Genomic DNA, 12,678 nt, shown 5'->3' on the forward strand with positions numbered 1-12,678 from the left:
CATTTAGACACTGAGTCTGAAATTAGTATCCTTTAGAGGAGCGGGAATTAGACTGGAAGAGACGCGGGGCCATCAAACAGTAAGTCAAAGATTCTTCTCCTGCTTTTTGAATCCCTCTTCTTACTTCTCTGAGGCTGTTTCAGAAATATACATCTGTGGTATTTACTGTCTTCTATTTTTATGTAAGAAAAGCAAATGATGATGAGGAATAGAGTAAACACAGGTGCCTGTGTGCACCTCCCACAAGCCTGTTCACCTTCGCAGGCAACTTCGCTGTTCAAGTACAGTAACTCCATCATTAATTTACAGATGAGGCTGCTTTCCAGATGTGTTCAGCTCCTGAAGTGACTACTTTGAATGTCTTTTTTATTTTTTTCCAAAGAATGGTACAAAACTACTTTCCTCAAATCTATACTCAACCATACATACTGAATGGAAAATACGTCACATCCATGCCAGACCTAAACAGTTGACATGTCCTGTTTTCAGGGGAGGTTTTGGAAGATATTTGTTCCACAAGAGTGCTTTAAATTAAAGCATCCAACTGTTGAGCATTTAATAATTTATCCTCAGCCAGAAGTTGTTCATTAAAGTTTAGTATCTGGCAGGAGGCAACTGAACACTGGCACTCAGGCAGAAACTCTACAAATATTCAAAAAATAAATCTTTTCCTTCATTGTGGCTGTCTGAAGCAGATGAAATATTGATGAAGATGTGTCGTGCCATGATCGCATGTGCACCAGCGTGCGCTCTGGGTCTGTAGATATGCGCGTGGTAGCGTGTGAGACAGAGAGGGAGAGCTGGCGAGCGCACGAGCATGTGTGTGTGTGGACCCAGCCCTTGACCACTCCTTTACCGGGGAGAGAACCAGCGCATTCCAGATGTGCCTCTTCCTCTGTTCACACCCAGTGCAGCCTCCACGCTGGATACAGACACACATAGTTCACATAGTAAGAGTGAAAACACTCATCAAACCTGTGCTATCTGTGGGCAAAGTCACCTGGAGAGGGACCAGTGAAGGGCGGCTAGAAGAAGTGGAAAAGAGAGGTTGTTTTGAATACGTCCTTACTGCGCTCTTTAGGCCACGGTGTGTGATAATGTGTTGTAATTTGAACAAAGGAGATTGGGCGTGGGACATCTGGGTGGGGGAGTAGCAGGTACTCTCTACAGTTATTCTAAGGAGTGGCAGGTTTGTTGGAAGCAGGAGACAAGTCCAAACTCATCTGCGTCTGAGTGCCCTCCTTCACCAACAGTACAGTATCTGTTTGCCCAGAGATAAACTGATTTAGTTTACTGGCCTCTGTCTGCACACACACACTCACACATCAGCACCTCTGCTCTCTGTTCGTCTTCTCTCTGATTTTTGAAAGAAACCTTATCTTGCTGTCTATTTGCAGGCATTTCACTGGGAGTGTGTTAGCTGTAACTCAAAGTAATTAGAAGTTGTGAAGCCACGCCCTGAGTGGGTGCCAGGTTTTGGCTTTGCTTTGCTGCTCTGACTGAGTGTGTTTATGAGTGTGTGTGGTATGTGTGCGTGTGTGTGTGTGTGTGTGTGTGTGTGTGTGTGAGCATGCTTGGAGCTGTCATTAATGGCTGCCTTTCTGAGAGGCAGGAATTACAGAGCCTTTGTTATAGGCTATATTTGATTCTTTCAGCTCATATTAGCTGCCAGTCTGGTGTGAGTGTGTGTGTGTGTGTGTGAGTGTGTGTGTGTCTTTTTTCATTAGGTTGATTATGAATTAACCCTCCGCTTATATTCATCCTGCATAATAAAGGAACAGTGTAACAAGTTTTCCCCTCGTGCCTTTCTCTCCCCAGCGCAGTCATCATGCTGATTCTTCTCGCTGCCATCTTTGCCATTCACATCATCGGCATCATCCTGCTCCTGGTGGCCACCATTGACAATGTAAGTATTTAAATTTGTGCTGTAATCATGCGAGTTTTATTTCCTCACACCATTACAGAGCATCACATCCTTAAAGACTCCATGCAACCTGAAGGCGTAATTCCTCCAGCATACTCCCTAACTTCCTCCCTAGTTTGAGTGTTGTAGAGTTACATGAATCTCCCAGTACGCTGACAGACGGCAAAGAGTCAATACTGATGAATGATTGGCTGCTCACCTCTCTTTCATCACTCGAGGCCACTTATTCATTCTCCGTCAGTGGTCCACTGTTCTTGTCAGGGCCACATATTTGGCGTGTCTGGGTGACAGATGGGTCGGCCACGGTATCGTCACCCGGTGCCACTGAGTGCATCTTTGTGTGTGTGTGTGTGTGTGTGTGTGTGAGCAGGCAAGGTGTCTGGCAGACGGCGTACATACACATGTAAATATGTGAGATTCTCTCAGTGAGACTGGAGGAATGCCACACTGACAGGAGGATATGTGCCGCATTCTTCCATCTGATTGTCATCCTCTTACCTGCACCTTCCCTCAGATACATTTCAGAACACAGAGTGAACACTACTCTGGCTCTACAGCTATGTTTACCCACACTCCTGCTTTGAATTCTCCCCTTTCTTTCTCCCTCCTCTAGTATTGATTCATTCATTTTCCTTTAGCACGCAGGAACGCTGTCTATATTTATGCAACCATTGCAACAAAGTTTGATTTGAAATGTAAAATGTTTTTCTCTCTGCTCTCTCTGCTTTCTTCTCAGGCCTGGTGGATGACAGACACCATTTCCACTGATGTGTGGGCCCGGTGGATACAGCAAGGCGAAGTGTGGAACTACACAGAGCTCCCCACAGGCTCTCACTACCCACAGGGTAAGCCAGACACACTGTCCACGCTGCAAAGAGGTTTTCTATGACACACAACATTTGCTCAGTCATCTTTACTTCTCAATAGAATAAAGATGTGTGAATGAATAAAAATCCTACAATATTCCAGTGGTTGATATATCTGCTATTAGTTAAGGCCCCGGAAAACGTGGCTTCAAACCTCCATTTACATGTGAGTGGTTTGTTTGGTATGTGGTTTGATTGATTGATAGTAACCAAACAACCCACCAGCTTTCATCAGATTCTTGGCACTAAATCCTGATTGGTGCATGGAAATACATGACATCACTTCTTCCATAGTTCCAAAGAAACGCAGAAATCACTTGTGAAATACCTGAACCTACTTAAGTAGAGAATAGTGTGTTCATGTAGGATCCCTTCACTCATAGGTCTTCAGGGACTTTGAAGACTTTTGTCAAACAAACCATCTTATTGATAGCTTGATTTATGACTGAACTGAGCTGCATTCATTTCAAACCTTCAAGTGATATGAAAAAAAGTCTTATATTGTACAAACTTGTAGCAGCAATATCATTTTATAGCACTATTTCTGCTGCCATCCTTCCAGAATGCACATCATTTTGCTGTAATCTTTTCGCCTTGCAAATGAGGACCAGTGTCATTCAAAATTATGCTGCAATTTAACACTAAAGGGATTGAAATTGTGTTGGAAAATTAAAAGCACTGACTTGTGTTTATGTCCTAAACCGTATCTATAGTTTGTGTATTGTGATTTATAACTTTAGACTTTCAAAGCATATAAAACGTTCGGTTTGTCATTACGTGGCGCCATAGTCAGCATGTTTTAAAATCCTAAAATATTTTGGATGTTTGAACCAGATTTTTCATAAACACAGTGCCATTGTAACATTACTATTTCCTGGATGTGTCGGTGTGATGTTTAACACATATTTAGGATCACACACATGCACCTTCATTGTGTTGCCCCCTCTCTGGCTCCCCCTGCAGACTACCTCCAGGCAGTGCAGGCCAGCTCAGTGCTAGCCTGTATATTCTCCATCCTGGGCATCTTTGTGTTTGTGGCTCAGCTCTTCACCCTCAGCAAAGGACAGAGGTTCACCATCTCTGGCATCTTTCAGCTCCTCGCATGTGAGTATTTCTTTTTACTTTTTTCAGTCTTGTTTCATTTCTTTCTCTCTCTGTATCTTCACCACTGTTCATCCCCCTCTCTCTGTCGCCATTCTCTGCCCTCACTGATCTCCATGTGTGCTTCCCTCCAGGCCTGTGCATCATGATCGCGGCTTCCATCTACACAGACCGCTTCCACCTCGATGAGAAGAATGGTTGGTACGGTCACTGCTACATCCTGGCGTGGATCTCCTTCGCTCTCACGTTCATCTCCTCCATCACTTACTTTGTGCTACGCAAGAAAACTGCATGAGAAGGACACTAGAGCTAGATCCAACCAATCCAACCCCAAAACCTTCGGCTGGATCTACTCTTTCAGCTAAAGTCTGGTGGATTAGTGTTTATATTTGCCTCTTTTGGACATCAGATTTGAGCTGCTAGTGTACATTCAGCAACAGATATGACAGATCTGTTGATCCTCTCAAATACATACAAGTGTTTAATTGAGTCTGATATGGAGTGTTTTGGATATTACTGCAGTAAAGGGCAACCTCAATCAATCACATTAGTATTTGAGAGTGTTTTCAACCCAGTGTTCGGGCTGGCTGGCATCTAAGGATTAAGAATATTTTTGTTGTTAACTGAACAAACTTTGCCTTAATGTGTATAAGATGCTATGATAAATTAAGATCTATCAATATTTAGAGCTTATAAGCAAGTTGAAGATTAAAATCTGTCGGTGTTTTTTTTTTTTGGTAATGTACTAAATGAAAACGGGGAGAGTTTATGATTCCATATATCTTCTCTGGTCGTACCTTATATAATGCACCATTAATTAGACAGAGTAATGTAATGGTTGAACAGGCAAAGCTGTGCCTGTGTGAAGTCTCGAAAGTCTACAAAAATCCTTTGGTATGTAACCTGTTGCAGATCTGTGTGTGATCTAATGATGAGACTATACGATTATATAAAGTGTCAAATCAATAAGTTGAGTTCTTTTGTTATTATTTGTGATTAGAGAAGAAAAGAAACCAGATAAAGCATAGAATGCCAAATCATATTTGTACTCAACATTGTGATGGCTGAAAGAAATTATTTTACTGTTTGGCCCATTCTAAATGCACCAAAACAACTTTTTTTTTTTTTTTTTTAGAGATTTTAATATATCACAAGATATATAACACTTTCACAGTCAGCTGTTTCCACCAGGTGTGACAAAAGGCAACTGCCTTGACTCTACAAGCGTGATATATAATATGTAAATATGTTTAGATTCCCATAATGATCTGTATGTCTAATGCTGTTTTATTTTTTGCTAGTTATTTCTCATTATGACAATTTTTACAACATTAAAACTTGATTTTCAACAAATGATCAAAGAAATATTTTGTTTTTTCTCTATTTGTCATGATGAGGAGTAAAGAGTAGTTGTAAATTTGTTTAGTTCTGCTCAAGTGGTCACTTCAAATCAAGGTATCTATAAACTACAAATGTTTCGATATATACAAAAAAATTAAGACTTTTAAAAAGAAATAATACAGTATATGAAGCATTTCTGTTTATGCTCAGTTTACAAAACAATGGTTATTAGCGTCGTCTGTATTTAGACCTTCTGTATTCTAACTTAGTGACCATAACAAACATTAAAATGAATTGCCGTGATAGGCAGAGGTCCTCCAGTCACACAGAGGCTCCAGTCTGGTTCAAAGTGGGCTGTAGTCCTCTGGCTCGTATTGGTTCTCCTGGTGTCCTGACAGGGTCATGCAGATGGAAGGGATGGGCGATGGAGATGGAGAGGGGAGAGAGAGGCGGTGGAACGGGGATGCAGGCGCAGGGTGGGACGGGTGAGGAGGGAAGGAGTCCGAGCCGGGGAGAGGCAGGGAGTGGGAGTGCGTGAGCCTCGGACTGGTGTCCGGTGACGTTGTGGACGGGGGCTCATAGTAGGGAGACAAGTGAGAGATCCGCGGGGGAGACGGGGGACAAGCCAGGGCGAAGGCTGGGTTTGCAGGAGTATAGTAAGGAGCCGGTGGCAGGAGCCCCGCAAAGTCAAAGCTGCAGGGGTTGAGGCCAGAGTTACGCCTGGGTCCCACCATCAGGACCTTCTTGGTGTAGTTGTTCAGAGTGGAGACACCAGCTGACATGCAGACAGTGAAGGCAAACCAGGCCACACTGATGGAGACAGAGAAGAACAGCAGGGAAATCACAAACATGTGGCTTGTGTTTTTCTGTTGACATACCAGAAGCTGTGTGTATGTGTGGGTACATTCAGACTCGGACTTCAGGGACAACAACTCAGAAAGCTGGAAGAGCAGGATATTTGTTTCCCCAACACAATAACATCTAAGACACACACACACATACGTGAAAGGTATACACATACAGACATACATACATTCTTTAGAGAAAAACACAAATGAGACACTGTTCAGTGGCTCAGTTGGCCATTAATTCTATGTATGGATGCCAAGTTTTCACTGGTAAAATTTGTGAGAGATTAATATATATGTGTATGTGTGTATTGAAATGTGTGCCAAGTATACACAGGAGAGATGGAAAAGGGAAATAATATTAATTACCGAGATCCAAATCGGATGTAATACACTGCAAGACCACAACGTAGGAAAGAAGTTGCCCTTCAGCTTTTCACAGCGCCGGCACAAAAACAACCTTTCAGAGTTTATTCTGTGCAGCTTTTCTTGTATATAATATATTCTGTGTATTGTTTTAAGTTGAGAGAGTTTAAGCCTTAGCATTCGAGGCCAAATAGGGGAAGACCACTAGGGACCACATCTCCCCACTCACTGGGTAGCAAAGTGATCCCACATGAAGAGTTTGGTGCGGAAAGGTTTGTCATGGCTGCTCTGATCCAGACGTCTGACCCAGATGAGAAAAGAAAAGAAAAACTTATTTTCATACCATCATTCTAATTGACAATGACTTAAAATCAGTTAGGCAAGGACTCAGCTGCAAAACATGAAAAACAGAGAGCCTTTCCATTCCATACCAATGGGAACAACAAATCCGTTTTTAATATTTGCTTTGCAAGCAAATGCGCAAGCAAAGCCCTCGGTGCACTATGGTCCCAGTCTGAAAGGGAACAGATACGTGAACTCAGGATCTCAGCCTGCTTGGATCCTTGTGTCTCCTTTCAACCAAGCTCCATGTGTATGTGCTTTTGCTACAGTATGCTGAAAGAACTCACTAGAACGCCCATGAGTAGCCATAGCTGTGAGGCTTGAAGTCCTCAGGTCCCATGGAGGCAGTGGTCTGAAACACCTGCATGAACATCATGTGACCCACCATCCCGACCAGACCTGTGGAGACAGGAGGAGCAAATATACCAAACTGGTCATTCTATGTTGTCTCCAAAGTCCTTCTGTTTCAAATGTCTATTTCAAAAAATAGCTGTACCTCCCAGGACTGTGAAGACAGCAGCAAAGGCGTTGAGCAGCTGGCCCCAGCGTTGCGTGGAGGGGAACCAGGCCCTTATGCACAACTGCACAGACAGCAGTGTGCAGCTGATTAACAGCAGACCGATATACATGATTTCCATTGACAGTGACAGCCACATCATTGCTGCGGAGGGAGGAGAAGCAGCTGAGCACAAAGACAGATGAAAATTTGGATTTTGCACAAGCGGTCCACCAAGAACAAAGCGCCCCCCACAATGCAGGAAAATATGTAGAACCCGTTTACCTTTTTCAGATCCGGGAGTCAAAGTATAAAACCCTCGACATTTCTCCTCTAGGAATGAAAAGACAAATGTGAAAATAAGCTCAAAGACAAGTGATATGCACAAGAGGAAATGTGGATATTTGGTGGCATGTAGAAAGAACTATTTCAGCAGTGACTATTTCTCCATTTAAGCCTGGGGATACACACTGCAGTTTATATTGTACATTTAAACACACTTACGTCTAATTACTGTGTGAATCACCACATTTGAGGTCCACAAAAATAGTTTTCATGTCCTCAAGTCACCTGATGGGAGATTTTAGATCTGTTTGGTATAAATCAGGAAGGATGAGGCCAACAGGAAAACTCCAAGTACCTCTAAATGAGACTTTGTCAGCGTGTCTAGTTTTTCTACAACATGAATCAATTTTATTTTCACTTCCCAAGACCTGTTTTTCCAGCATGGCTTCCCGCGCCATTATAAAAAACGAAACAGTAACAGTAACAACCATGTGTGTTTATATGACACATGCAAAAATCAGAGTACAGTACTTGGCTCTAAATTACAGTGGCCCTGAAAGCTCAGCACACTGTGACCCATGTTAAATCGGTGAAGACGTTTATTTCATTTGCTTGTGCTTTGCTAATGTCACCAGACTGGTCAGATTGGAGTAATTATTTGCATCGTGTTTAAATAATTGGAAGTAAATTGAGAGGAGATTATCAGATTTGTTTGGTTTAAATCTGGAAGGATTGGGTCCCAGTAGCAGCACAAAACAACACTTTGTTAGCGAGTCTATTGTAGTTTTTAATTTAAAATTTTTTTTTTTACTTTACATTTTAACATAAAAGCTTTTTGTACTCATCCCCAAAAATGTGTTTTTTTCCTCCACTGGTAGTAATGCCATTTTAAAACTAAATGGAGCCAACCTGTTTCTGCAGTCAGTTAAGCTTCTTTGTGGCTTGTTTACCAATATGTTCACATAACAGCTGCAATAATCAGCGTACCGTACTTGGCTCTAAATTACAGTGGCCTGTAAGCTCAAAACACTGCGACTTAAGAAAACAGATGCAAATAGACGAAGCACAAGGAAATCAAGAAAACATTTTCACCGCAAAACACACGAGCAGCATTTAGAGGAAAACACTCCAAAGTCAGAAAACACAACCAGTTGTTGGGTGTGTGTGTGTTTTTGTGCTTTGTCTGATTGCATTGTATATTCGGTTGTGCTTTCTGCATTCAAAACATTTCTTTTCTCACATTGCAGTGTGTTTTTTATGTCCTGTTGGTTTTCTTCTGTTTCGTCTATCTGCGTGTGTTTTTGCAGTGCACTGAGCCCTAAGGGCCACCGTACTAAATACATTATTAGCATTCATTAAATACACAGTGAGATACAATGCAGAAAAATATTATAATAGTCACCAATTTAATAGTAGCTTAAACAACAAAAGGTCTCTCAAACCTGCAGCAGCATCATTCATACAACAGAGACATATCTGTGAACACAACAGTGGCATGCTATCACCCTTGATTTTGATATGGCTAACATTATCATACAGCTGGCTGCAGTATTTATGCATCCAGCAGACAAAGGGAAACAACAGCATTATTCAGAGTCATGTCTTTGTCCAGCTGCTGAGTATAAATCCATTGTTCGTTCTCCTTATAGCTCTAATTTTGGTCTCCACCAGCTCCTGTTGGAAATAGTAGTGTAAAGAGGACTTCTTCGCTGACTGCTGCAGCCAAAAAACGATGTCACGAGACCAGTGAGAATGAACCAGAGCTCACGTGCTGGATTCTCAACATAAATGTATGTTTAAGGAAAACAAATTATAAAGAAATTATATTTAAAATTTTAAAATATTTAAAAATACATAAAGAGGTAAATTTACAGCTCGTCTAGCGGGGGAAGATCAGGAAGATGGGAGTTTGCTTTCACCACTGCCAGCCAGTCGCCCACTAACCAAAATATTCATTACAAAATGCAGACTGATTTATATAACTGACCACATAAGGCAGTTGAAACTTTTGGCTGAACTTCAGTAGCATTCAGTCTGAAGCCTTAAAATCAGTTGCAAATCAGCAGCAAATGAGACGGTGAAAACCCAGCCGATGTTTGTGAATCCTATTAACCTTTCTCTCTCTGGGTTTCTAATCCATAATTGAGTCATGCTGTTGAAGTCTAAATCTCTGTGAGCAGAACACACACTGATGATAATCCTCTTTGGGCTGAGCGCAAACACACACACACACACTCAAACACACATACAAAATTAACACACCTGAGGCCTCAATTCATATAATCACCTTGGATTTCCTCTCCTCCTGTGACCTATTTCAGTGGCTGTCGCACCAGTGCCACAGTTGTGATACAGTTTGTTTCACTTCCTGTTTCGGTGCCGATCCTTATCTCACCTTGGGAATATCCTCTAACACACACAAGACCTGATCAGTACATTTCACCAGGAGCATGTTGCTGAAATCCCGTACAAAGATACTGATTGTCGGATTGTATTTTTTTTTTTCTTGTACATCCCTGTGTTTTCTCATTTATAAATGTCCTCTACCTGCTTAATCCTTTTCAGGGTCACCAGTGACACATCTGGGCTTTTTTCCTTTTGAGAGAAACTGAGCATCTTAATGAGAGAGGAGTTTTAATTTCAGCTGAATGGACATTTTATCTTTTAAGACAGAACCAAACAGTCCTACAAATTGGTTTTAAATATTTCAAATCTGTCATGTTTCTACCGATTGCGGTCCTCTCTCACCCCATGCATCTGTGTAGATGTTCTCCTCACAGGTGATGAATAGACCAGTGTGAAAGGTGGGGAAGACAAAGCGGTCGTCCCCCGTCTCCCAGGAGAACTGGATGTTGGAGGAGTTGGAGACGCCGGGTACGGGGATGCAGTTGCTGTGCTTGGTGGGCGAGCAGAGTGGCTTGGGCACCTTTTGTTTACCCACGCACCAGTAGGAGGACAGGAGGGCCACGCCACCCAGGAAGAGAGACACAACCGTCTGGATGAAGGAGAGGCGAGGGGAACGCATCTGCTGCAGGAATGCCATCATGGAGGGATTAAATGACAGCTTGCGCTGGTGGAGGAATAGTGAGGATGGAGGGAGACATGCAAAAATGTAAAAAAGAAGTTATGGGCTACTTCACTCTAGTAGCAAAAAGTTACTTGTCAGCATATGTTAAATGTCTGACAAGTTTTTCATTGTTCATCTACTCTACTTTAAGTACATCTCCACTCTCGGAGTGGAGATGTACTTAAAGTTACTGAAAATATCACCAGCATGTTATTAATCTCCAAAGAGAAGCAGCTCTGCCCAATTGCTTGAGATGATTAGTGAGGTGTTTGAAAGAGAAGGTGCGGGGGAGCCAATGGTTTTACATGACTAATCACATTTACAGAATAAAAAGACTGCGACAGAAAATCAGCACACTGCTCGTAATTGGTGGGAAGACAGACGGCTAAATCAGAGAAAAATAGAGGAAAATTGCAGTCGCCATGGAATCTCTCTGGCAGACAGACGCTCAAACCAACACTGCAGAGCACTTGACGTCAAGCAGTGAATTATATTTGAACGAAGGGAGAAATAAAAAAAATAAAAAAAACACTCACCTCCTTCAGCCTCTCTTGCTTTGTACTTGGTCCTCACCTCTCTCATCAAGTTAAGCGGGGAAGGTGAAAGAAACATCCGGCCCTGCTCCTCCACCCGTCTGCGCTCTTTAACAGACAGTGAGAGTGATGGAGGATTTTGGCCGTCACACTGACCTCTGAGAGCAGTGTGGCTGTCAGTCTTTATGATCCCAACTGTGAGCGTATCGCACACACACAAGCACACACACCGAGACACGCGCTCCTCTACTTTAATCCATCCGTATAAATCCAAAAGAGACAACTCTGTTCCATCTGTTTTCATTTTGATTCCTAGACTCATTTTGATCTGTTTCATTCATCTCTCCTCCTCTTATCTGCCCCCGTTCCAGCGCTTTCTGCCCTGTAAAAGCATGCAGCACAAACTGTTTTGATGTGAAAATCAACATGACCTTGACACGGTGAATACATATGTCAGATGCACACTATTACAGCAGTACTTCGCAGTACCACATTTGTACGGCAATTTTCAGTGCCAATTGTTGGACTCCGAGAGGTGGTGACTATACAGTAGGGGGCTGTAGGAGCAGGCTATTTAATCACTGCAGTCAACCACAGTAACCTCAATGCAAAGGTTTTGTGCTGCTGCTAGACAATAATGTGTCACTCGTTGTTTAATATTGGTTTATTATATAGTAATGTATATTAATTGTATAAAATGATATATTGTTAGAATATTTTTTCATATAATTGAACTGTCCATTTTTAGATCAGTTTGGTTGGTGACATTATATATATTATTTCAATCATTTTTCCATTGCTGTTAGCTAACTATTTCAACTTTTATTCTTTGTATATACATGTAGATATTGTTATTTTATTTTCACATGAACTAAAAAAATACCCTTCTCTCTCCATCTAACCTGCAGTAACTGAAGAAGGGGGGGGGGAGTGAGAATCACTGCTGTATTATGAGCCACTGCAGCGAAATATATCAAATCTTGGTTCATAATATGGATATCATATAAATGCTGTTATGTTGTTTAAATCTGCTTTCATCTTCCATGACCTTCTCCCTAAGCTAAGTCAGACATTTTGTTTGTAAGATTCCATTTTTACATTAAAGCTGCTCTAGTTACTTTAAGTCAAGAAGTCTTCACGGTGTGACACCTTCTTTTCAGACACTGATTGACGGAGACACAGAACCCTTGACCTGGCGCAAGTTTCTAGACTCGAGAGAGTGCATTCATAACTTGTTTTCTAAAGACAATCTGAAAACAGTCAGGGTGGGTTTGTGCACTCCCCTCGAACTGAAAAGACAGGAAGAAGAAACGAGGGAGAGATGAGGTGTGTGTGTGTGTGTGTGACAGAAATAGAGGCGGATAGCTTATGTATACCAGAACGCATGTGCAAAAAAAAAAGAAGAGAAGAGGAGGCAGAGTTTGGTAACAGTGGAAAGGAAAGCTGATTTGATCAGTGCAACAAAAGTGACAAAAATGTTTCAGAAATAAGAAGGGGGCGTACTTGAAG

At 41.9% G+C, this 12,678-nt stretch overlaps 2 protein-coding genes across 3 annotated transcripts; one reads left to right on the forward strand and one right to left on the reverse strand.

Moving 5' to 3' along the window:
• Window positions 1-4,860, forward strand: LOC139216518 (epithelial membrane protein 2-like). 2 transcript variants are annotated; one of them, XM_070847657.1, is made up of 5 exons: window positions 1-79; window positions 1,824-1,906; window positions 2,661-2,769; window positions 3,754-3,894; window positions 4,026-4,860. In XM_070847657.1, the coding sequence occupies exons 2-5, from the start codon at window positions 1,829-1,831 to the stop codon at window positions 4,184-4,186; spliced, it is 489 nt and encodes a 162-aa protein (XP_070703758.1). In that variant the 5' UTR covers window positions 1-79; window positions 1,824-1,828; the 3' UTR covers window positions 4,187-4,860. The 2 variants fall into 2 exon arrangements, with proteins under 2 accessions (XP_070703758.1, XP_070703757.1); XM_070847656.1 differs by having other exon boundaries at window positions 3-79; window positions 1,819-1,906.
• A 716-nt stretch (window positions 4,861-5,576) lies between these two features.
• LOC139216324 (germ cell-specific gene 1-like protein) lies at window positions 5,577-10,612 on the reverse strand. The gene is made up of 5 exons (XM_070847416.1): window positions 10,318-10,612; window positions 7,570-7,617; window positions 7,285-7,449; window positions 7,076-7,187; window positions 5,577-6,042 (listed from the first exon to the last, which is right to left on the reverse strand). Exons 1-5 carry the CDS (start codon window positions 10,610-10,612, stop codon window positions 5,577-5,579), a joined length of 1,086 nt encoding a protein of 361 aa, XP_070703517.1.
• Between the last annotated feature and the right edge of the window lie 2,066 nt (window positions 10,613-12,678).

This window comes from Pempheris klunzingeri, chromosome 17 (genome assembly GCF_042242105.1).
Source record: "Pempheris klunzingeri isolate RE-2024b chromosome 17, fPemKlu1.hap1, whole genome shotgun sequence".
Taxonomy (NCBI): Eukaryota; Metazoa; Chordata; class Actinopteri; order Acropomatiformes; family Pempheridae; genus Pempheris; species Pempheris klunzingeri.